The following is a 22,669-nucleotide window of genomic DNA, read 5'->3' as shown; positions in this document are numbered from 1 at the left end:
AATCCTACTATTTATTTCTGTTTTTAAATTTTGCTATTTCCTAGCTTTTCTTTGTCCAAGACAAATGTGCTTTTCATATAATTCCTTGTATGTTTAACCATACACCGTTGGTCTTTTTCACAAACTACAGTTCCTATAAGTTAATTATTTACAATCTTTTCTTGGCTGTTTTCATTTCATTTTAAATAATTTTGTATATTTTCAGGCCCTTTTTCCAAACTAGGTCATTTCCGTATTTAACATCTGTCATAATTTGTTTTACCAAAGCTTTTGTCATTTCAGCTTTAGAATTATAGAAGTATAGCTGACATTTTTATTTATTTAATCAGTTAACCTCACTGTGATTTTTCATGAGTGACCTAGACAGGACATCTAAAAAAGAACAGCAGAGTATAAGGCACATACATAAAATCCAGTGTTTATTTTTGTTGTAAGCACAAAAGCACAACTGGCTTGCAGTGGAAACATTGTGGGAATTGACATCGCGGAAAGGGAAAGTAGACTATATGTGTACAGCCACAGCATAGAGGGTGGGAAACCTATGACCCATGGCCGTTAAATGTGACAGCATTTTATCAGGCCTGCTGTGCATTTTCTTAAAACAAATGAAACCTTAGGAACTGTTATTGAAAAAAGCTTAGAATAAAAAAATTTAAGTTATGTATAAAACCTGAAATGGCCCCTAATAGGAAAAAGGTTGCCCACTCCAGATGCTGAGCACATAAAGTAACTTCATGAAAATAGTTTTAATTCAAAAAAACAAATCAAATTCAAGCCGGAAGTGAACTTTCCACATCTGTGCTGCAGTGCATACTACTAAAACCTTGTCAAAACCCCCACATATACATTTTTCTAAATACAAAAATCTCAAGAGTGTACATTAGCCTTTTATTTTTACATTTTCTACCAGCTTATTTTGCTAAACTGTGCTATTTTAGGTTCCTAATTGGATACAAAAATCCTCCAAATAAGTATTTACATAAATCCCACGTACACCACATAAAATTGTCACCACAACAATCACACAGTAAGGTGTTTATGACTAAGGTTAAGAATGAACGATAGAAATAAATATGTACAGAACCTGAATCTGTTTGAGAACACAGTCCACACTCCAAAACATATTTTAAAAACATTCTCCATCATCAAACAAAAACATAGTGGTGGCTTTCCCGCAAATAATGCAACAAATGCAAAAGAAGGGACGGTTAATCTAAATTCAACACACACAGTTTGCTTTTATAAACACAGTTTTAAACACTTCGATATATTATTTTCTTAGCCTAGTTGATCCAGAGATGAGGAACAAGAAGACTTGAAGAGAGCTGCTATGGTGAAAAAGCATTTGTGTGGGTGTGTGTGTGAGACGGGGTGACTCAGGGTTCAGTGCTCAGCCCCCTGCTGTTAAGCAATTACCCTTACGTGGGACGTCTGGGCTTATGTGCAGCCACACAAGGAGCTAGCAGGCGCCACCTCCGGAGTTCTGGCCCAATAAAAGGATGTGTCGACTAGATTTCCACTCAAAAAGAAAGTGAAATATCTTCTTTTCTCCAAAGGAATTTTCAAAAGGTCCTAAGCAGACCCCATGAGCACGCCAACTGGAGGGGCAGCCTGGGCGTCAGCCGGCGAACGTTGGTAAAATGTCTCTGTGCGGTTGACCCGCAGCATTGGTGGGATAGTGTCTGAACGGATGTGGAGGATCCTGGTGTCTGTCACTTCGCAGTCGATCTGCATCATCACCTCAAACTTGTCTCCAATGATGCTGTCTGCAAGTGGCAGATAAAGAAATGTAGACCGTTAGTTACAAAGCTACTGATGCTAATCTTATAGGGCACTCACACACACACGCACACAAAAGTTTCAGGGGCGGTGCGTGATTAATCATGATTAATTTATTTGAAAACAGTGATTAATCTGATTTAAAATTGTAATCATTTGACAGCCGTATTATTTATGTATTTTTTAAAGTCTACAGAAAACATTTAAAAAGAGAACTGTTTTTTATTAGTATCAACATCCATCTATCCATTTTCTGTACCACTAACTACCATTTTCTGTACCATTTTCTGTACCACTTACTAAGATTGCGGGTATGCTGGAGCTTATCCCAGCTGTCTTAGGGCAACAAATCAGCCTTTTCTAGTTCAAGTATGCCTTTTTGCTCTGGTTTTAAATTTTTGCTGGGTTTTTGTTTATTTTGTTTCTGCAAGCCACTGTCTACAAATGGCCCTTGGGCCACACTCTGGAGACCCCTGGTTTGCGTGTTTCCCCGGGAAGGCGAGGTGTTGCCTGGCGACTGAGGAGTGTCTCACAGCTCTGCCTTCTTGGCACTGTAGCTGGTCAGGGTTTGGGGTGCACTGTGGTGAGTTTGTGCACGCTTTCAGACTTGAATTGCACTGCGATGCTGCTGCACACTCAGAGGCGGCACCCTTTGCCTTTTGCAAAGCTTGTACTTAAATACTGAATAAATACACGACACACGAAACACTTCCCATCTTTCACTTTTAATCCGCAACCATAATCTTGAAATATAGCGGTTTTTGGCAACACAGATCTCTTCTGCTACGTGTTATACTCTGGCAAACCAGGTGCACATGAGGTGTGTTATGAAGTTACCATACATACTGCCCTGCATATCTTTGTTTATGAGCAAGAACAAACAGGAAACGCCAAATCCATTCTGTGGCGAGGCAATTTTAATGAATGAATGAATGTATGTATGGGAAACCCAGAGAACTTCTATAGCTCGATCTACGGAATACAAATGACTCCCACACAAACCATTGTGAAAAAAAAATAGTCCAAACCAGACAGAGACATTTCACTTGCTTGGTCCCATATTAAATTTAACCTCTCTCTTTCACAAATTCAAGACATTCAAGACAGTTTAAGACTTTTTAAGGCATTGAAAACCAAAAACACTTGAAGGACCTGCAGAGACACTGATATTTCTTTTGTGCAAGGTGGCGGTTATCATTAATAACCCATCTCTTGCCAGTGCCCAAGCACGGCATGCATTGTCCAGAAAAGTGCAAAGTGCAAGAGAGGATTGTTGGGAAGCAGCTGGAGGTGATTCACGCTGAATTTCTCCCCTCAGACACAAAACATCTCCCAACACATATATTTAGGAAGAAACCCCCAGTAAGGGACTGGTGGAGTCTCTTGTGGGTTTAAAAGAGAAGATAAATTTTGGAGCGAGACCGTGACTTACCTGAGCCATCTTGAAACTTGAGACAAGCATGTGCTTTTCTAACTTTGGAGACAAACATCCTTTAAAGTGGACACAGCTTGTAAAACTCTTTGTAGAAAAAAGGCAATTATTAAGCGGGTGAAAGGCTTATAGTAATGCTCGAGTGGCCCAGTGTTATACTGTACATTACAAAGTAGCTGCCAATTGCCTGAAGGAGCAGAAGCTATGTCTGCAATCATCCAAGAATCTTAACGATCCCGTTTGATCTAAAAGTGACTTTTTAATAATGTGCGTCCTAGAGCCTGTTTTTGGACATCAAATAGAATAAAAATCCCATCATCTGCCTCACTTCTTTGCTCCAGAATTGTGGCAGCTTTTGAAGTTTGCTTTGCATGACATCATGCGGAGAAAAACCCCTTCCTCATGGACATGCTACTACCTCTGACCGGCCGCTTGCTAGTTGAGCTCGCCCCATGTATACACCCACCACTTCACGGATTTTGAAAAAAACAAAAACAAAAACATCTGTCTTCTCTACACATCTTAAAATGCAGCCAGGAGCTCTGACAACTATCCATCAGTCTGCTCCAGACGTGGGAGCTAGTTTCATCATTTTGTTTTTCTTTAGCGGCTAGGCTAACCTAACAAACCTGGCAAAATGTGAGTGTAATTTAAGCTAAGCTAAGATAGTGTTGCTAACATATGCGTCCTACTGTCCCACTCCTTAATGTTACGTTGTTGTATGTGATATATGTCATCTAATATGTTGGACAAGTGCAGACTTACAGTGTATAATGGATAAAGTTCACAATTGCGCTACTTGGAGCACATTATGAAATAAACTGGCGGATGTCTGCCCTCTTCAACAAAATTTTTAGTGACTGGCTAGTGGATTCAAATTCCTAAAGCAGCAGTCAGAATCAAAAGGGATGGCTCTGACGTCAACTTAAAGTGTAAGTGACATCTTCTGACTTTGTGGAATGTTCTCTGAAATGACGCAACAGACTTAAACCTCAGGTGTGTGTGTGCGTGTGTGTGTGTGTGTGTGTGTGTGTTTCACTGCCGGTTCAAAGGAAGAAGTTCAGCAGGAGATGAGGTCATGCTGAAGATGGACAACTAATGACATGAACACTCTTCGGAATCTTCTGGTCGCAGAGGGAGCTACCATACTGTCTGTCGCTCCACCGTGTTCCCCCTTTTGTGTAGAAACCTGTGGAGTTCCTGCGAGTTTGATGTGTTGCACAGGTGGTTGGAAAAATACAGCAGCTTTTAAACAGCTTGGAGACTCCTCCAGCTTCACGTCTGGGTCATAGGGGAAGACTGATCCGACTGCTCCGCGCTTGCAAAAATTTTCAAGTTGTTAACCCTGTCAAGAGGTTATTTTTCATCGTAAAGGGCCCTTATTATAGTATTTTCCAATAATGTTAAATAAGTCTCAGAGGTCTCACAATAGTGTCTTGGAATCTATCCTTAGTGTTGAAATTTAGACAGTTTAAAAGTTAACTAACTTTACTAAGTCTTACTTGGAACACGCTGTTTTGTGTGTCTGTAGCTTTAATGGTAATGAGCTGTGTTTGTTCATGCCTGTCTCTGACAGTGTGTCTCCAAGAAGCGCTATTTTGCACTTTATCCATGTTTTTACATATACATTGTAACTCTGCATTTGTTCAACATAATAGCCATATCACATATACAGGAGTGGCCAGGGGTGGTGGGGCCAGAGTCCCTATCATGTCCATGAGGAAGGTTCATGACTTCTTCAGAAGTGCCTCGTCCCCCAAAAGTGGGGCAAACAAATGAGGGAAGTGATAAGAGTTTTCTCACATTTGGTGCTCATAAACAGGCTCTAGGGAAACATACAGGTATTACTGTTAGGAAATCTTTAAAAATTCACTTTTGGATAACTGGGGACCTTTAAACATCATCATCAAGTTTGGTCAAGCTCTGACCTTGTGCGGCCGTTGTCAAGCATTTTCACTGTGAATCCTTAAATCTTTGCCACTATTCGCAGAGCACATTTTCTGCCGCAAGCTAAAATCCTTCACAATTTTCACAATTTAGCAGTACCCGTCCATCTAGTAAACATGTTTCAGTTTTAGCCGCAATTCGGTGAATTGTCTTGGAGGAGTTTTCTAAAAGTACGACCGCTGGAAGTGTCCAATATTGTCTCTGCTTCCTGTTCATTATTGGTCATGAGTCCTAGAGACTTTTTCCAATTGTAGTTATCTCCGGTATGGCAACATTTTTGATATTTGGATCTTTAAAATTAATTCATTCATTTAGTAGGAGCATAAAAATATCTTTAATGCATTTAAGCATTTGACTTTCTGTAAAAAAACAACAACAAACAAACAAAAAAAATCCGCTGGATTTTCTTCTCTATGGAAGGACGGCAGTGGCAAGCACCTTCCAGCTCATGTACGCTACCACCTCATCAGGATGAAGCAAGTACAAGAAGTGCCTCCCGTATGACATTTGTATTTATTTTATTGACCGATTAGCAAGTATAAAAATTTCACACTTACAGACATTACACAGGCTATAGAAAGTCATGGTGTATAATAAATGTTTTGCAACATTATATTATTGGTAACATGCTGACAAACTCAAACTGGTAGGCAGCAGTTTGAGCCTCAGACGGTAAGCAGGGCTTGCACACTATGCCGAGACGAGACTCTCGCGGCAACCTCATCTTATGTTGTGCTGAGAGGAAATTTACTTCAGAACGCTAATAGGGGATGCATTTTTTCGATTACAGCAGTAGGAAAATCTGAATCCAATCTCATCAGTGGTGCGGCAAAATACCTTGAACCCGCTGTGGCTGCTGCTGGTTAGCTGAACAGCACATGTCCTCACGAGTAACTAAAGTGCGTCTCCCACGGTCTATCCACCTGTAAATGATGTCATCCCCAAAACATTCGTCTCTCCTCCAAACATGTCACTTTCATTTGATTGAGCTACTTTCAAACTCTATGGCTCATTAAATAAACACACACAAAACCCCTCAATCCTTAAAAGGAGTCACTACTTAGTCTGATTCTGATACAATTCCAGGGAAGAGCCAGAGGGTTAAGTATCTTCACTAAAGATCAGTTTGCATCAAAGACACGATCTTGTTCAGTTATTAAGCAAACGATCACATTAACAGAGGTTGTCCACCACCAGATGCAAGCCATTTAGTGCCTGGACGGGAAAGGCATTCCTCAAGAGAGAGCTGGAAAGAATTATCCTCCACCGTGGAATAATCACGCTCCAATGAGAGGACAGCGTCGCTCGCCATTTGGAAGTTGCATAAATGGAGACAAAGAGGTGGGGCCATACCACACTCGCCATCACCCTTTTTTGGTTGCTAGCCTTGTGGCATCTGGAACGAGAGGCTGCTGAGCTTGCATTTGTACGCTAACTTAAAACCGGTGTGAACGTCCTTGCCAATGGGAGGCTAACATCCGTCTTGGTCCTCTCAGAGATCCTTGGGGGAGCACAAAAAGCTTGCGATGTCTTGGACTGCATGCATGACAAATGTGCAAATCGAATTGCCCTCGTAGCTCATCCTGAATGGCACCATTGTTTGGGACTTGGTTTCAACCATTATCCGAGAAGGACATCTAGGATTTCATGGTTTACTGCTGTTTCAATGGACCGACTGACACAGACCTTAACATTACCCCATGACAAGACTGACTGAAATCAATGTTTACCTTCATCAATCTTCATACCAAACACACCCTTTGCCCTCAAAAAGTAGGGAAACGTCATTTCCCAATGGATATGTCTTCATTGCGGGCCGCACGGTGGCCTAGCATGTTGGCCACACAGAAACAGTCAGGAGATCGAATGGGTTAGAATCTCCGTTAGGCATTTCTGTGTGGAGTTTGCATGTTCTCCCTGTGCGTGCATGGGTTTTCTCCTGTGTGTGGGTGGGTCTCCTCTGGGTACTCCGGTTTCTTCCCACATTCCAAAAACATGCATGTTAGGTTAATTGGCGACTCTAAATTGTCCATAGGTATGAATGTGAGTGTGAATGGTTGTTTGTCTATATGTGCCCTGCGATTGGCTGGTGACCACTCCAGGGTGTACCCCGCCTGTCGCCCGAAGTCAGCTGGGATAGGCTCCAGCATACCCCTGTGACCCTAATGAGACCCTAGTGATTGCATTAGGGCTCATATTATATAATGAATTTCTTTCAGTTGGTGTAAATATGCTGTTGGCCACCTCCCACAGAGACAGGCAAGAGAAAAGCAATGGCATGTGTGGTGTGTGACAGCCAACAACAACTGCTAATAATATACAATCTGCAAAATACAAGTTTGTGTGGTATTTGAACAAAAATGCCTACTTTTTTTCAAAGAACTCTCCACTGACAAGATTTGGAAATGATGACGAGGCACATCTTGGAGAAGAACTTGATGAACTCACAGAAACTAAACATGCGAATGACTCATTAGACGGGTGACAGCCAAATGGTGACCTAAGTGTTATCGACGCACCATTGGGATGTACCTTGTCTTTTGAATAGGCTTTAAAAAAATAGATATCCTTCCAAATAGTTATTAGATATGGCTCAGATCTTCCATGCTAGCTCAGATCAGCTCAGGGAGCTTGCAACGTAATGCTAATAGCCATCACATCAAAACAGTTGCATACTGGGTGGAATGTATCATTCGGATACTGAGACTGAGGGCCACTGCAGCATGGTGGATACTGTTGACTAAGGATACTTACTGCAGGGTCCACATTTAAGGCACATCAACAGTGTGTCTATTATTTTTGCCACTTCTAGCCGTGCATCCTCACAAGTTACAATGATGCTGCAGCTGCTAGACGAGTGCTTCTCAAATAGTGGGGTGGGAATGAAAACATTTCTGTCACCGGGGGAAAAGGCATGACAGAAAATAACTGAGAACCACTGTGCTAGACCAATTACTACCCTGTAGTACCTGCTTGTGAGTAGAGACAAGAAAAGCAGAGTAGAATCATGTGTATTTGTGTGCATCTATATAGTTCTACTCCTCAACTGCTGCATGCAAGAGGGTGATTTTGTCAAAACATGCAACCCCTAGTGTGTTGCCTGTGCTATTATTTTCCAAATACACCACATCGCAGCACTGACCTCCACAATAGAGATTGACTTTAAATTTCTCACACAGGTCAAGGCGCTCTACACTACAACTTTAGGGTGTTTTGCCGAATGACCACGAAATTTGGTACACATCTTTAGGGGACTGACAAGCACAGAAAATTTGAAGGAAGACTGGTGGAAAAACATGCCGGCCACCAAGCAAAATGTCCTTGCGGGGGCTCAGAAGGGACTTCGTAATTGTCCATAAATTACTGACCATTCATCGAATGACTATAAAACTTGGAGGATGTCTGTACTACATGTACAGTATATTAGCACGTCTTACAAAGTATTTTGACCACAACCCACAGAGGGCGCCACAAATGTAATTTACAGTCATGACTTTATGTACCTTGCCAGAGAAAGGGGGAATAAGAAGTAATATTCTGCTTTTTTACGGAACAAAATCAAGCTATCACCTAATTTGCTGTTGGCAGTGCCATTAGGAAAGACTGGCACAAAAGTGCATGGGTTTGGCTGTGCCCTGGCAAAGTATTGAAGACTGAGGTTTTGTCAAACATTAAATCAGGGAGGCTTGGGGTTAAAAGGAAACTGTCTCACACAGTTTTGGTTTTTCGATTCCTTTCCTATTGCCTTTCTATTTTTTTTAGTAGTATCATTATTCTATAAACATGTCAGGCCTGGCACTTCTCTAAATTATTTCTAGTACAAGATATGAAGAGCCAAAGCCAAAAGGAAATCACAACATTGAGAAAGCATTTCTTTATCTTTGGGCCTGCCTGGCTGTATGTGGTTTGGATGATGGCTGTGCAGCCACGTTGCAGCTCAGCTAAATGCAGCTGAGAGGAGAAGACTGAGGGACGTGACAAAAAGGGAAGGGGAGTCCAGATGTAAGGAGGAAGGCAAATTGATAAAGCAACTGGTATTAGGGCACACTAGCTCACCATAAAATACCGATTATGACAACAGTGAAGCGTTGCCAGTCATCTGTTACAGTGCTGACTGATCCATTTCCACAACTGTCGAATATAACAAGAGTTACTTACCATTTATGTTCATGGCTGGCAACACCACAGACATCTTGGGGCGGCTTCCTTTATTGTGGCTGGTGGCAGGAAGTAGCAGATGATCCTGAGAACAAACAAACAGGAGAATTCTCACTCGGCAGAAAAGTCTGCTTTATTATGCCATAAATTAGATGTGACGCTTGCTTCTTCTGACCAAACGGAACCCAAAAAAAGATTATATGGTAGAGGCAAACTAGACTAAGAAGCTAAGATTCCTCATTTTAGGGTGGTGAAATGACGTGTGCTGAGGTCAGTGGTGTTTATTTCTTACAAACGTCACACCGAGCCCAATTTCCATGTTGCAGCCTATAATCAAAACATTTCATTTTCCCTCATTGCTAAGCACTTTTGTCTTTAATCCTCCAGAGACGATGATTGCAAAGTAATTCAGTTATTAGCATTGGTAATAATGGTTCTGTAAGACTGTGAGGAAAGGATTTCATCCGAGTACATCCTCTTAAAAAAAAGAGTGCACTGCTGCTGAGTGGAGTGCCTATGATAGTGATGGGGGTGAAGATTCGTCAGGCGTGACGCAATGTTTTCAAAGAGAAATCCTACAAGGATACATGAGAATTTAAAGGACAATAGTAAATATTTGGAGCCAAACCATTCAAAGCTTTTCATATATCAGGACCCCAATTTGAAAACCACAGGAGTCACAAAACATACCAGCAAAATGTGTAAAGAATAAATCTTCTCTTGCTTCATGCATTTTCAAAAATAGGCTTCTAATTTAAAAGGAATTTTTCCCCGAGAAAATATTGGAAATCATCTGTTCCAGGGTCAAAATGTGTCTATCACTGCACCTTTATTAACTTACAGGGTTTAACATTCTTTTAACAGACAGTTTAACATTCTTAACTGTCATATACGTAAGTGTAAAGAGATGTTAACCAATATTTAACTTCAAGACATTGAAAATATAAAACAGTAAATGCTCCAGTTAACCGCAGAGCCTGCTCTAGTCACTAGGTGGGTGGTCTATAAAAGCAAATAACGGCTGGCTTCTCTAATTAGCACCGGGTCAACTAGAAGTGACATTAACAGCTGCGGCTGTAAGCGACCTCCTGATGTAGTTTATTAACTAAACAAAATGGTCAACAGTGGTCAACATCCACCAACTTTATCTGCCTATGCGCTTTAAAATATTCAACTAGTCACCTGTTCAGTGTAAACTTACAGCCATATTGTGCTGAGCTGTATAGACAGAAACGTGCGCTCCAACCATGCGGCTAATTTTCATTCAAGACCAAGCTGATGATTCAACACAGCTTCCTGTGCACATTCTGTTCTCTTGGTATTAGCCATGTTGTACTGAACAGCCAAGACAGAGATACAGGTGCCACTTTCTTCATGCATCCATTTCCAGTTTTATGATTTTCATTGTATTCCCCCCCTTTCTCTCATGAGATTTGCTGAAATATCGGTTGGACCTCCAAGTCCAACTTTGAAGGCATATTGTTCCTGGTAATGTTGGTTGAATTCCAAATTGTACAACCTTTAGGGCAGGTTCCAATGTAATAAGAGTAACTGAGCTTTAATGTGCTGTACTGCTGTGATAAACCTTGTACTGTCCTTCACTGGAAATGAGTGTTTTGCTATTAAATAAATAGCAATAAAATGGCAATATTCGCAGTTAAGAAGAAATCAGTGGTGTTTCACAACTAGTAGTTAAAATTAAGGGTTTATGGTTTGACAAAGGCTCCTGGCGCTGCAAGGCACGAAGAATAAGCTGGACATGACCAATGGGAGTATTAAATGCTCCCCCAAATGAGAGGGTTCTTGACTGTGTAGGAAAACATCAAGTACATGACTGCTCATCATCAAGGAACCTCCAGGCTAGACGAGCTGACGCAAGAATTTAGCTGCCATGACGACAGGTACATTTTCCTTGAAATATTTTGGATAAGGTCATCCGTGAAATCACAAAATGTTTCCATCACGTCACCCCAAAATACTCACGCTTACATAAAGCCACAGGTGCCATAACACAAAAAAAACAAGAGCAGTTTTTGGCCTTGTCAAGAGGTACATTTTCCATCACCTCAGCTGTTTTCATACTCAAACAAAGCTACAGGTGCTTGCATATCTGGTTAAAATGTGATCTGGGTTTTAATAGGAATGGGTCGGAACAACATAAAGACCTGAGCTGCTTGGAAGAGGACAGGAATAGGTATGAAGTATCCACAAAGATATATTTTGCCAAGAGGGACAGAGGTTCAAATTTATAGTGATTGGTTTCAAATTCAATCCAGAATCTTGGCAAGTTTTGTAATCACATCATACAAAGTGGAACAAGAGCCCACCCGCTTTCATGAAATACATAACACCCTGAAACCCAGGAAACAAAATAAAGGCACATGACAGCAGAATTAAAAACGTGACATTTTCTCTATAATGATATAATATTTAATGGTGTTTACACTTGTCAGGGTTGGTTCAGTTGAGAAGTTCCGTTCAATGATATTCTACCAGTAATACAGTAGTGTGAAAAATGCTCCTCCCTGATTTCTTTTTATTTTGCATGTTTGTCACCCTTAAATGTTTCAGATCATCAAACAAATTTAAATATTACTCAATGACAACACAACTGAACATAAAATGCAGTTTTTAAATGAAACTTTTTATTATTTGTTTGATGATCTGAAATATTTAAGTGACAAACATGCAAAAAAATAAGAAATCAGGAAGGTGTAAAACTTTTTTCACACCACTGTATGTGTCCCTAGAGCCTCTTTATAAGCACCAAACATGAGAAAAATCTATCACCTCCCTCACTTATTTGCTCCACTTTTGAGAGAAGAACCACTCTAAGATAATGTTTTAAGTTGCGGCTTTTCTTGAGGTCACAACAGGGGAAAAACCTCCTTCCTAATCTCATGGACATGATACTCTGACCCGCCCCTAGCTTGATGAGCCCACCTCGTGTATACACCCATCACTTCACAAGGGACAGCTAAAAAAAACAAAAAAACAACAGGCATAACACAGGCTAAAAAACTATAACTAAAAATCAACTCTGAACTCCTGACACTGTAGTAGTAGTAAAAAAATAGTATAACACAGGACCTTTAAATGTATGTCACATTCAAACAACAATATGTCACAAACTGTCCAAGCAAGTTGCCAATATATCGCACGACTCTTTGGGCCAATTTCCATCTATCCATTTTCTATACTGCTTTTCCTCATTAGAGTCACAGATGAGCTGGAGCCTATCCCAGCGGACTTGGGGCAAGAGACGGGGTCCTCCCTGGAGTGGTCGCAAACCAATCACAGGGCACACGTAGACAACCAACCATACACTCACATGCTGCACACCTTTGGCTAACTTAAGAGCCTTAAATTAACCTGGCTTGTGGGAGGAAGCCGGAATACCCAGATAAATCCCACACAGAAATGGCCACGCGATTCAAATCCTTGAGACACACATGCTAACTACTCGTGTGGCCACAAACAGTGCAAAATTAAAAAGCAGCTATTTGACCCGAAGAAGCTCTCAACTGAGTCCACCATTGCCACTATTGTCCCAGTTGTTACCATGCCAACACCTCTGTGACCCGCTTGGTGACAGGCGGTCTTGATCTTTGGCCACCATGTTTAAAGACTCCCACTGCACTCAGCAAGCCTGATGATGCCTCGGTGTAAAATACTCTCCACCGATGCAGCATTTAGGGGAAAGCAAGCAAACATCAGTTTTATTTGGTTTTTATTTTAAAGCATGATAGACCTTTACTGGGATGTTTCAATGTACTGTCTGACATAAACTGGAGTCATTCAAAAAAGAATATCTGTTTGATTTGGTTAGCACTTTACAGCATAATGTTACACTGGGGCCCTCTATAAATATCTTTCTGGGAAAAAAGGACAGCACTAAAACCCAAAGCGATCAAAGAACTTTTACTGAAAGTGATGTCCACTATTAATCATGTCAAGACAGCAAATCCAAAACAGACCCTACGGAGTCCCTACTGAGGTAAAAACCCTAATGAAGAAAGACCGAGAAGATGAGAAATGACACAGTCGTGCCTAAAACCTTAAAAACATGATCCTAATGACTGCAAATGGGCCGAGGAAAAATGACTGGAAAGGGGTAGTTACACCCTTGGGTGTGTGCACATCATCCCCGTCCCCCACCCCACTCTCACATTAAATTTTTATGTTAAGGAACAGATCTATTACAGACTATTTATGATTCATTCATTAGGCCTTATTTTCTTTATTAAGTCACTTTATGGACAGCTTGTAGGAAAAGTGAAGCTTTGGGAGGACAAATGTAAACTTACCCTGCGGAAAGACACTACGTAGAAAGTGTCACCTCGCCGGTTGATCTCGCCAAAGAAGTCATTGTACGTGTGATGGGGTGCGTAGTACACCTGTAGCTCCTTTCCAGGAGTCCTTAGAAAGAAAATAATGCATTAAGAAACAAATGCTTTACACACTTTAAGGGCTAGTTCTGTCATTTATGTGGTCACTCATGACACAACACAGCAGTAGCGCATCTTTCCTGACTAGGTGGATTATTTATCTACCGTAAAGCACCCGTGTATTAACCGCACCCCCATTTTCAGGCTCATGGCGGGGAAAAAATTTTTTTAGTTCATAAATGCTTGTCAACTCTTTCATCTCAAATCAACATGCGTAAAGGTACTAAGCAATTTTAAAAAGAAGAATAAAGAAGAAATCTGAACATTGGCATCTAGATCTTTAATATTATGGCTAAGCACAGATTAATAATAATAATAATAAAAAAATCAAAATAAAAACATTTGCAATTTTCAGAGATGTTTTGATATCTTATCTTTCACTGCTTCTCTTTTTCTCTATTATTTTATTGCATTGCTTCAGTGTGAATTTGAATAAACTCCAACGTTGTATTGTATTTTACAAATGCAATGTTTTAATGGAAGCTTAGCTTAGCTTCAGTGTATATAGAGATCGTTTCACTGTGTGAAAACAGAGACAGCCGTCAGATAAGTTAGTTGCATACACTAGCATTTTCAGCAACTGTACAGCTGACTGCGCTGAAGTCAAAGCAACTGTCTGACCCACAGACGGCTATTCTAAAATGGACTTCTCGTCAATTTCTGCATCTAGTCACAGACCTGTCATCGTGTATAAACCGCACCCCGATTTTTTGCTTCTTACCAGTGGAAAAAAAGTGCGGTTTATACACGGTGCTTTAGGGTATTCAGATTTTTCGATAGCCCCTCTATTCTGTGCTTGCCCGTTTTATACAAAAATATGGGGGAAAAGATGGAAAAATGCAGAATTTAATGGGTAAAAGGGGCTTTTCATCATTGTTTTTACCAAGTCTTGCACCCACGCAGTCATACTGTGCTTGGATGCGTTTTCGTGTGCTTTCGCTTTATTATACAAGACTGCAGTATTGCAACTTTCCTGGCCAGGTAGATTATTTTAATAATTGCTTCATTCTGTGCTGATTGCCTGTTATATAGAACAGAATACAGGCAGAAAAGGTGAAGAAATGGTTAAGAGTAATAATTGGTGAGAGGAACCAGGGCATCGATTATTAAACCACTTCTGAAATTTCCCCTTGTGATACTAATAAAGGTATTTCTTATCTCATCTTATCTTCTTCCTCCTTCATACATACACTCACCCCTTGTGTAACCTCCTTAAACAGTCCCTTAAGATATGAATTCAGGAAAAATAGTACCTAAACTCAGGTTGCTGGACCTGTTGAAACTGTTTCCCCTTTGTCCTTAAAGGGATAGAGTTCGGATTTTTTTACATAAAGTTGTATGACATCCCCATCAGCAGTGTAGTTCATTAAGAGCGACTTACCCCGCACTTGGTTTCCTAAGTCCAGTTCTGGTCCGATTTAGGTGCTGGGGCCATTAAGTGGAGAGTTTGGCTTCTCAAAACAATGTGTTCAAAAGAGTAATACATTTGCATCACAAAAATGTCTCTTAAAAAAAAACCCAAAAAGTAAGGGGGTAAGTCACTGTTAATGGACTACACTGCTGATGGGAATGTCATACAACTTCTGTCAAAAAATCCAAACTATGCCTTTAACATTTCCTAGCTAAAAGGGACAAAAACTACACAAAGTGGAAAATGCAGAATTTAACAACCAGTGTAAAAAGGGCTTCTAAGGTGGTGGCTAGGCCTGTCACGATAACAAATTTTGCTGGACGTGCTGGACGATAACTGTCCCACAAATTATTGCAGATAAACGATATTGTCAACATTATTTTGAGACCATTTTTTCCATTAATGAAATGATAATATATGGCATAATAATGTGAGTATACCGTATCAAAAGCAACTTTAATTTCTTATTTAACCCTATAAATGGAATAGCAAGAGTTTTTAATTAAGAGAAACACAATTAAACAAAAAAATACAGAAAAACTCCAATTAACATAAAATGGACTCTCTTTTAGCAAAAATTGCAGGTAAATAAAAATCACCATAAATCACAACATTTCTGATTTTGAATCAGTGTCACTTTCGTTGTTGTCTGGACATTGACAAAAAAACTGAGAAATAACCTGGAAATACTCTGAAGTTCACATTGTGCGTCAATCCAGACGTCAGCTCATTTGCATATAAACTTTCTTGATTGTGTGTGGAATCGTGTGATTAATTGATTTATTGATTATTGTGACAAGCCTAGTGGTGGCTATCAATAATAACTGGTGGGAACAATGATCACACTGACTTCGTACATTGCACTCCTGTGTGTGCTTGTGCCCATGCAATTATTCACCACTAGTATTAGATATGTGCGATGATTGGATTTTCAAGTAAATTCACATTGTAATCTCCTCAGTTCATCCTTGAAGATATGAATAGTGAAAAAAAAAAAAAATACTTGAACTTAGGCCGCCGGACCTGTTAAAACACTTTCCCCTTTGTCCTTCACATTTCCTAGCCAGGGGGGGAAAAAAACTATAGGGGGCCAACTAAACCTATTGACTCCATCTGTTCTGATCTGAGAGCAGTTCAGCAGAAAAAGGTCTTGAGTGCCAAACTCTGAAGTCAAGTACTCAGGTCATCCTTTACAATCTGTGCTTCATTAAACTGTAAAAAAGACGAAAAAAAAGCAAGAGGGGGACAATGTCCAAAAAAGGAGAAAGAAATGTTACCTACCATCATGGTTCCATTTAAGGAGCCACTTAAGTCAAATACTATTATATGAACAGTTGATTTATGTAATGGTGTTGTGTTGAAGGAGACTGCAGTAGGTTTGTAAAATATGACAATTCAGGGGTAGCTTTTGAGTTTACAGACAATAAATATGCTGTATTCATAGGTTTTTAAAGCAACGATATATAGAGCAGATACACTACCTTGTGAAAAGGAGGATAGAGTCTTTGTCATTGTCATGGAAACCCCTGATTACCTACTTTAGCAGTATGTAATACTGATGGCCCAGCCAGGGCGAAACAGACAAGTTGTGTGAATGTTTAGCATCTACATTAGCTTCTAAACTTTCAAAGAGCTTCACCATTCCTGCTTCTTTCATCAAAAAATGGAATTGCTTCTATAAAGAAGAAACAAGACTTTTGTGAATGTGACACAAATGAATAACATGCATTAACTCACTTGTCTTCTGCAGTTTTTGTGTATCGAACGGTCACAATCCCGGAGCTCTCTGCATCCTTATTTTCTGTTTTCTATTGGAGAAAAAAATGCATTAAAAAACAAGATCTGACTCATGTTTGCATATCAATTAAGGGTTGTGTTAAACTAGAAATGTACGGTTGGGCATTCTCCAATTTTCTAGGATGCTGTATTGTTAGAGTTGTTTTAAAGACAGGCCTCTTTTGAATTAGGGATTCACCGATCCACATTTTTTCACTTCCCATCCATTCCTGAATTTGGATATCTGCCGATACTGATACCATTCTGATACCAGAGCTCTGCTTGCTTTAATATTATTACTATTACACCATCTACAGACGCTATCAGAATGACGAGGAAGTGGTCAATGAACAATCCCATAATTGAACAAAACACGTTACTGTTGGCTGCAACCACACCAATAAATATCAGCAAATGTAGCTAGAAGAATATCAGCAAAGGTAGCTGTCTCCACACATACAGCGGCGCACACACATATAAGCACTAAGGCCTGACGAGTTCACAGCTTCACAGACAGTCAGACAACACAGAACTCATTACATCGCACATAACGTCTGGGTCGCTAAATTATCATCGTTGTTGATTTTACACGAGACTGTAATAAACTCCTCTCTACAGTTAAGTATAATATTGTAGCGACCAGGAAGTTTTGCGTCGTGTTGGTGTGTGTGTGTTTGTGATGTACAACTGGTTTTTGTGTGGCGGTGAACGTGTCACACAGAGGCTTATGCCTGATGTGTGTGTGTGTGTGTGTGTAGTGCGAGTGAGGAGGACAGCTGCAGTGCATGTGTGGAGACAGCTATGTTTGCGCAAACTCTTTTGCCTAAATTTGCTGATATAGTTTTTTGCTAACAACAAGAAGCTGGCAACACCAATCTGAAATTTCCGAAATGTGAATCACGCTGGTATCGAAGCCCAATATTGATAGTGCATCGGATTGGCCACATCCCTATTTTGAGTGACACTAAATCTATATTTAAAAAATGGTCAAAGATAAAAATGGAAAGGCATACCATTTTTGACCCATGTTGACATTTAAATACATCAACAAACCCTTATGTTTCAGTCAGTTGATGTGTTAAATAAATACATCTACATGTCCATTCATTCCAAAATGGCAAAATGCCAATCATCTGTGCAGCTAGGAACTAGGAAGAAAATGATGGAAAAGGGATGGGCAGCGGGCTACAGCACTGATGTATTTACTTTCTCATGGTTGACTTCTTATGGAGATACAGCTCAAAATAAAAGTACAAATGAGAGGAAGTGGGGAAGGTGATAAAAAAAGTCCTTCACAATAAAAGCAATGACTTAAAATAAGAGAAGTTTAAAACATGTGGATGTGACTTACCAGAATGGTCCTGGAGGGCTTGAGGTGGCTGTTACTCGTGCGTCTGGACTTGGTCAGTTGCACTTCATGACGGTGGACCCACCCCCTCAACTCATGGGCCAACCTGCCAGTCAAAGTCAGCACATATTAGATTTTTTTTTATTACCATTTGAGGGATACAAGTATGAGTACAAGTATTTTTTTAGGAAGTGCACTCACTTCATACACTTCGTCCGATTAACAGGAGGCTGGCAGGGCGGAGGTGGCCGGAGAAAGTTCAGCTCCTTCACCACCATCAGGGCCTTGTCCTCTGAGCTGCAACATCGCAGTCAAACATAGATTAGATGATAAACTTGTTGAAAGGCTCGAAAATATATGTATATGCGACAATTTCATGTCCACACTTTCATGACCCGTTGACAAAAAGTTTTTCCCATTAAGAAAATAGGCTTTCAGTGCAGAGTGATTATATTGCATGAGTTGATGTAGACAGTCAGTGCCCACCTGCAAGGGTGTCCACCCAAGAAGTCCCTCCCCGATCTAAGCTGTTGTGTTGACTAAACCTTACATTCCCATTCCCGAACTTGTTCAGAGCACAGGGGCCTGATCATAATTGTCATAGAGGGGCCCATATTATCCTTTCTGCACATACGCCGTCCTATTCAGGGAAGACCCCCAGACTGTATTTCACCCCCCCCCCCAAAAAAATTCTCGGCTGTCACCCCTTCTGTAAATGCTAATGTGTTCCTTCCTCTGTGTATTCGTTGTAATGCTGCTAGGTAACCTGATGCTACAGGTGACTGGCTTGCACACATGTAGATCTGACTAAACACAGGCTTGGATGTTAACCACCTTGCAAAACATAATTTTCAAGACATTGAGGTGCCAGTAATGTACCAAAAAAAATGTTATTGTAAAAATTTTCAAATTGTTTAAAATAGAAAGAAAAATATACAAGCCCTTAGAAAAATAAGCTGTAGCTCATGATAAAAAGCTGCATGTCAAACAAGCCATGACCTCAATTTCCCACATTGTTACTCAAGGCACAAGGCGTGTGTGTGTGTGTGTGTGTGTGTGTGTGTGTGTGTGTGTGTGTGTGTGTGTGTGTGTGTGTGTGTGTTTGCGTAGAGCCACACTCATGTTTACACGTGTTGTAATGGGTCAAACCAGTTCAGACACGGGCAGCTGCCCAGGTGCATCATGGGTGACAATGTTATGTTGAGCATGTTACCTGTCGGCCACCGTGGCAGAGCCACTTTCAAGGGGCTTGGTGTCCATTTCCGGGGAGAAACCCAACAAGTGTCTGCTGTGCTGCACGGACACAACCTCTAGCCCAGAGTCTGCGTTGCCCTGAAGCTGACTGATGAAGGCGGACGTGGCGAGCCAAAAAATGGAGAGAAGAGAGGTGAAATTAGGACATTTGAGAGAGAGAAAATGAAATTCCAAGTGGCCCTCATCCTGTGCACACAAGGAGGGAGGTTTTTGCTTTGCTTTAAGCCACAAGCCCAACAGTGTACTTTTGAGCTAGACTGTGATCCAAAGCACACTGAGGAGCACACAAAGTGTTCATGCTTTTACAACACTGGGTGGCATTTTCATTGTGGGCATATTTTACATTCCCCAAAACAGGGAAGCTGCAAGCAGGTACTGACACTCACAGCTCTGACCTCAGCTGCAGTGCAAATGTAAAAAAAAAAACAACCTACAGTAAGTTTTTATAAATGCTGCAGTGCACATTCCGAGCACACAGAGAGCTGCTTATCAAAGCCAAAGAAACCAACTCGCATCCTCATGGAGACATTTCTACCCAGGAGAAAACATTCTTACAACTTGACATCAGAAAATCTGTCACAAAAAATCCCACAACCCAAAATGGGCGGAATTTAGATATTTTTGCTGTGCTGCACTTTTATATAACCCATCTTCATTTGTCAAAAGAGGTAACAGTAAACAACAGATGAAAAGAACCGGCCATGTGTCATTTACGCCACTTGTGGAGCATGATGTGTTTTGTTCTGACGTTCATAAGGGGTAAATGTTTACATCCATTCCAACCCCGGTAGGGTTGTTCTAAGGTTTATTCACCTATTAGTCACCAAGTCTTATAAACCTTGGCCAGAAGATCAGAGAGAAGTTGCAAAGATGACTTAAGGAACATTTGTTTCCTTCATGTGAGAACAATTTGACTCATCCTCAGACAAGGACACCTACAGTATGTGTACCACTAAATTCACATGCTTCCTGGATTAATTGCAACATACTGTCTGCATCAACTGCTTTGCTGTAATCATAGCAAAGTCTAAACTAAAATTTGGCCTGTGATTTGATGTTTTTTTGTTTTTGTGAGCCTGAACAGCCTGATTCAATAGGAGTTAACACTGTTTTCAATTAGTCTTTGGATAATGTCTCACATGACATGCATGAGTCCCACAGTGAGTCACTGGGATTCCCATTTATTTCCTCTGGTGATCAAATTATTGTGAAGTCCACCATAAATTACACATAGCAGGAATACTGAGCTTACAGTATCTACCACAAACTGTTTTCATGAAATAAACAACGTTCATTCATGTGTTACCTTATTGGTCCAACATTAAGCACAAGGAAGACCAAGATCACCATGAGACACACAGCTCGCCTCTTGGGGGCCGTTGCCTTCAGCACCGAATTCTGCAGTGGGGGCGGGGGGAAAGAAGGCAAATAGTTTTAACTCAAACAACTTGTCAAAGGCAAGTTGTGAATAAATGTGACTTTTACACAGTAACTCTCATTTCAGCAAGCATTTTTTCATTACAACAATTATGACAGTATATTTTTTCAAGGGATAGCAAAACAGAAATTGAACTTAAATATACTTTTGAGTAGTCAGTGTACAGCTTGTCTAGCAGTATATATTTACTCTCCACTGAAAATGATAACACTCAGCCATTACTGTCTATATATCTGGCAAAGCAAGTGAGTCAAGCATAGTGGTGGTAGCATCATGATCTGGGGCTGCACGAGTGCTGCTGGTGCTGGGGAGCTGTGGTTCATTGAGAAGAAACATGAATTCCAACATATACTGTGACACTGAAGCAGAGCAGGATCCCCTCCCTTGGAAAACTGGGCTGCATGGCAGTTTTCCAACATGATAACGAACCCAAACACGTGTCCAAGATGACAATTACCCAGCTGAAGTTAATTTAAGAGAGGGTGATGGAGTGGACAAGTCTCCTCCAAATCTGAACAAAATTGGGCATTTTTAGGCCATCCTCAAGAGGAAGGAAAGGTGAAGGAGTGCAAAGTGTCTACATCTACCAGCTCCACCACTGATGTCATCATGGAAGAGTATTCCAGTAACAACCTCTGCAGCGCAAGAGGATTACCGTAACGTCCGGTGTATAAGCTGCTACTTTTTTCTTAAACTTTGAACCCTGTGGTTTATACAGCGGTACGGCTTATTTATGACAATGTTCTCATCTCGTGACATTTCAGAATAGATCGGACACCAATTAGTATCGGCCAATTTCCCTAAAAACATGTGATCAGCATATACCGATAAATGCCTTTCAAAGCCGATCACAAAAACGATCGCCGTGTGGCGGCAACATGGCAAATCATGTTATGACAACACAAACATAACATGAATGTGCATGTGTGCTGTGTCACGTAGGGTTCCCAACACCCGTATTGTGCCAACAAGGAATGCACTTTGTCCCGTATTGCCGTGAGAATCAACACGAGTCTGTAAAACCTATAATGGTTTCAGTTTGACAGCTTGACACAGGCTCCAATCGATGCCACTATGCTTGATCACTTCCTTGTCAAACCTATTGGTGTTCAAATTCTCTTGCATCTTTCTATACATGCTTTGCCTTGCTGTTCGCACCTAACTAGGAATATTATGTCCATCGGGTACGTGCTGACGTTTTCAAGTGTCTATTGTTGTCATTATACTAATTATGTCTTGTCTTGGAATTGTCTAATGGTGGCCCTGGCCAATACCACTCATTATAAATACATTGAAAAATGTACAATTAATCCATGTGATCATTATCGGCCAATCTCACTCATGTCTGACTGGTATCGGAATCAGCACCTAAACCCCTGATTGGAGCATCCCTATTTAGAACTACAACTAATCGTAGTCAACGGCAGTGTTTTTTTTGGCAGGAGCCAATCACGAGCCATAAGGGAACTCACGACAAGCTTGTCAACGCGTCGGAAATCGCAGGACGTCATTACTCAATATAACAGCTAAGAAACATACAAGACAAGTACCAATACAAATTTAAAAGTATATATATATATATATATATATATATATATATATATATATATATATACGTATAAATATATATACAGTCAAACCTGTCTTAGCGGCCAACTTTATAGAACGGCCACCTGCC

General features: G+C 40.6%; 1 protein-coding gene across 1 annotated transcript in view; it reads right to left on the bottom strand.

Annotated features, from left to right (window-relative positions):
- Positions 1-388: 388 nt before the first annotated feature.
- Positions 389-22,669, bottom strand: part of atf6 (activating transcription factor 6) — a 46,802-nt gene continuing 24,521 nt past the window's right edge. Inside the window, exons 9-16 of the mRNA XM_054790587.1 lie at positions 20,860-20,951; positions 19,513-19,641; positions 18,501-18,596; positions 18,303-18,405; positions 16,913-16,983; positions 13,624-13,735; positions 9,317-9,401; positions 389-1,766 (exon numbers count right to left, since the gene is read on the bottom strand). Of these exons, the coding sequence (XP_054646562.1) occupies positions 1,573-1,766; positions 9,317-9,401; positions 13,624-13,735; positions 16,913-16,983; positions 18,303-18,405; positions 18,501-18,596; positions 19,513-19,641; positions 20,860-20,951 (882 nt within the window). The 3' untranslated portion in view covers positions 389-1,572. The remainder of the gene's footprint in view (positions 1,767-9,316; positions 9,402-13,623; positions 13,736-16,912; positions 16,984-18,302; positions 18,406-18,500; positions 18,597-19,512; positions 19,642-20,859; positions 20,952-22,669) is intronic.

The sequence above is a fragment of the Dunckerocampus dactyliophorus genome, chromosome 10 (assembly GCF_027744805.1).
Source record: "Dunckerocampus dactyliophorus isolate RoL2022-P2 chromosome 10, RoL_Ddac_1.1, whole genome shotgun sequence".
NCBI classification, from domain to species: Eukaryota; Metazoa; Chordata; class Actinopteri; order Syngnathiformes; family Syngnathidae; genus Dunckerocampus; species Dunckerocampus dactyliophorus.
Note: the sequence above shows the minus strand (reverse complement) of the source record. Positions and strands in the feature narration are given on the sequence as shown.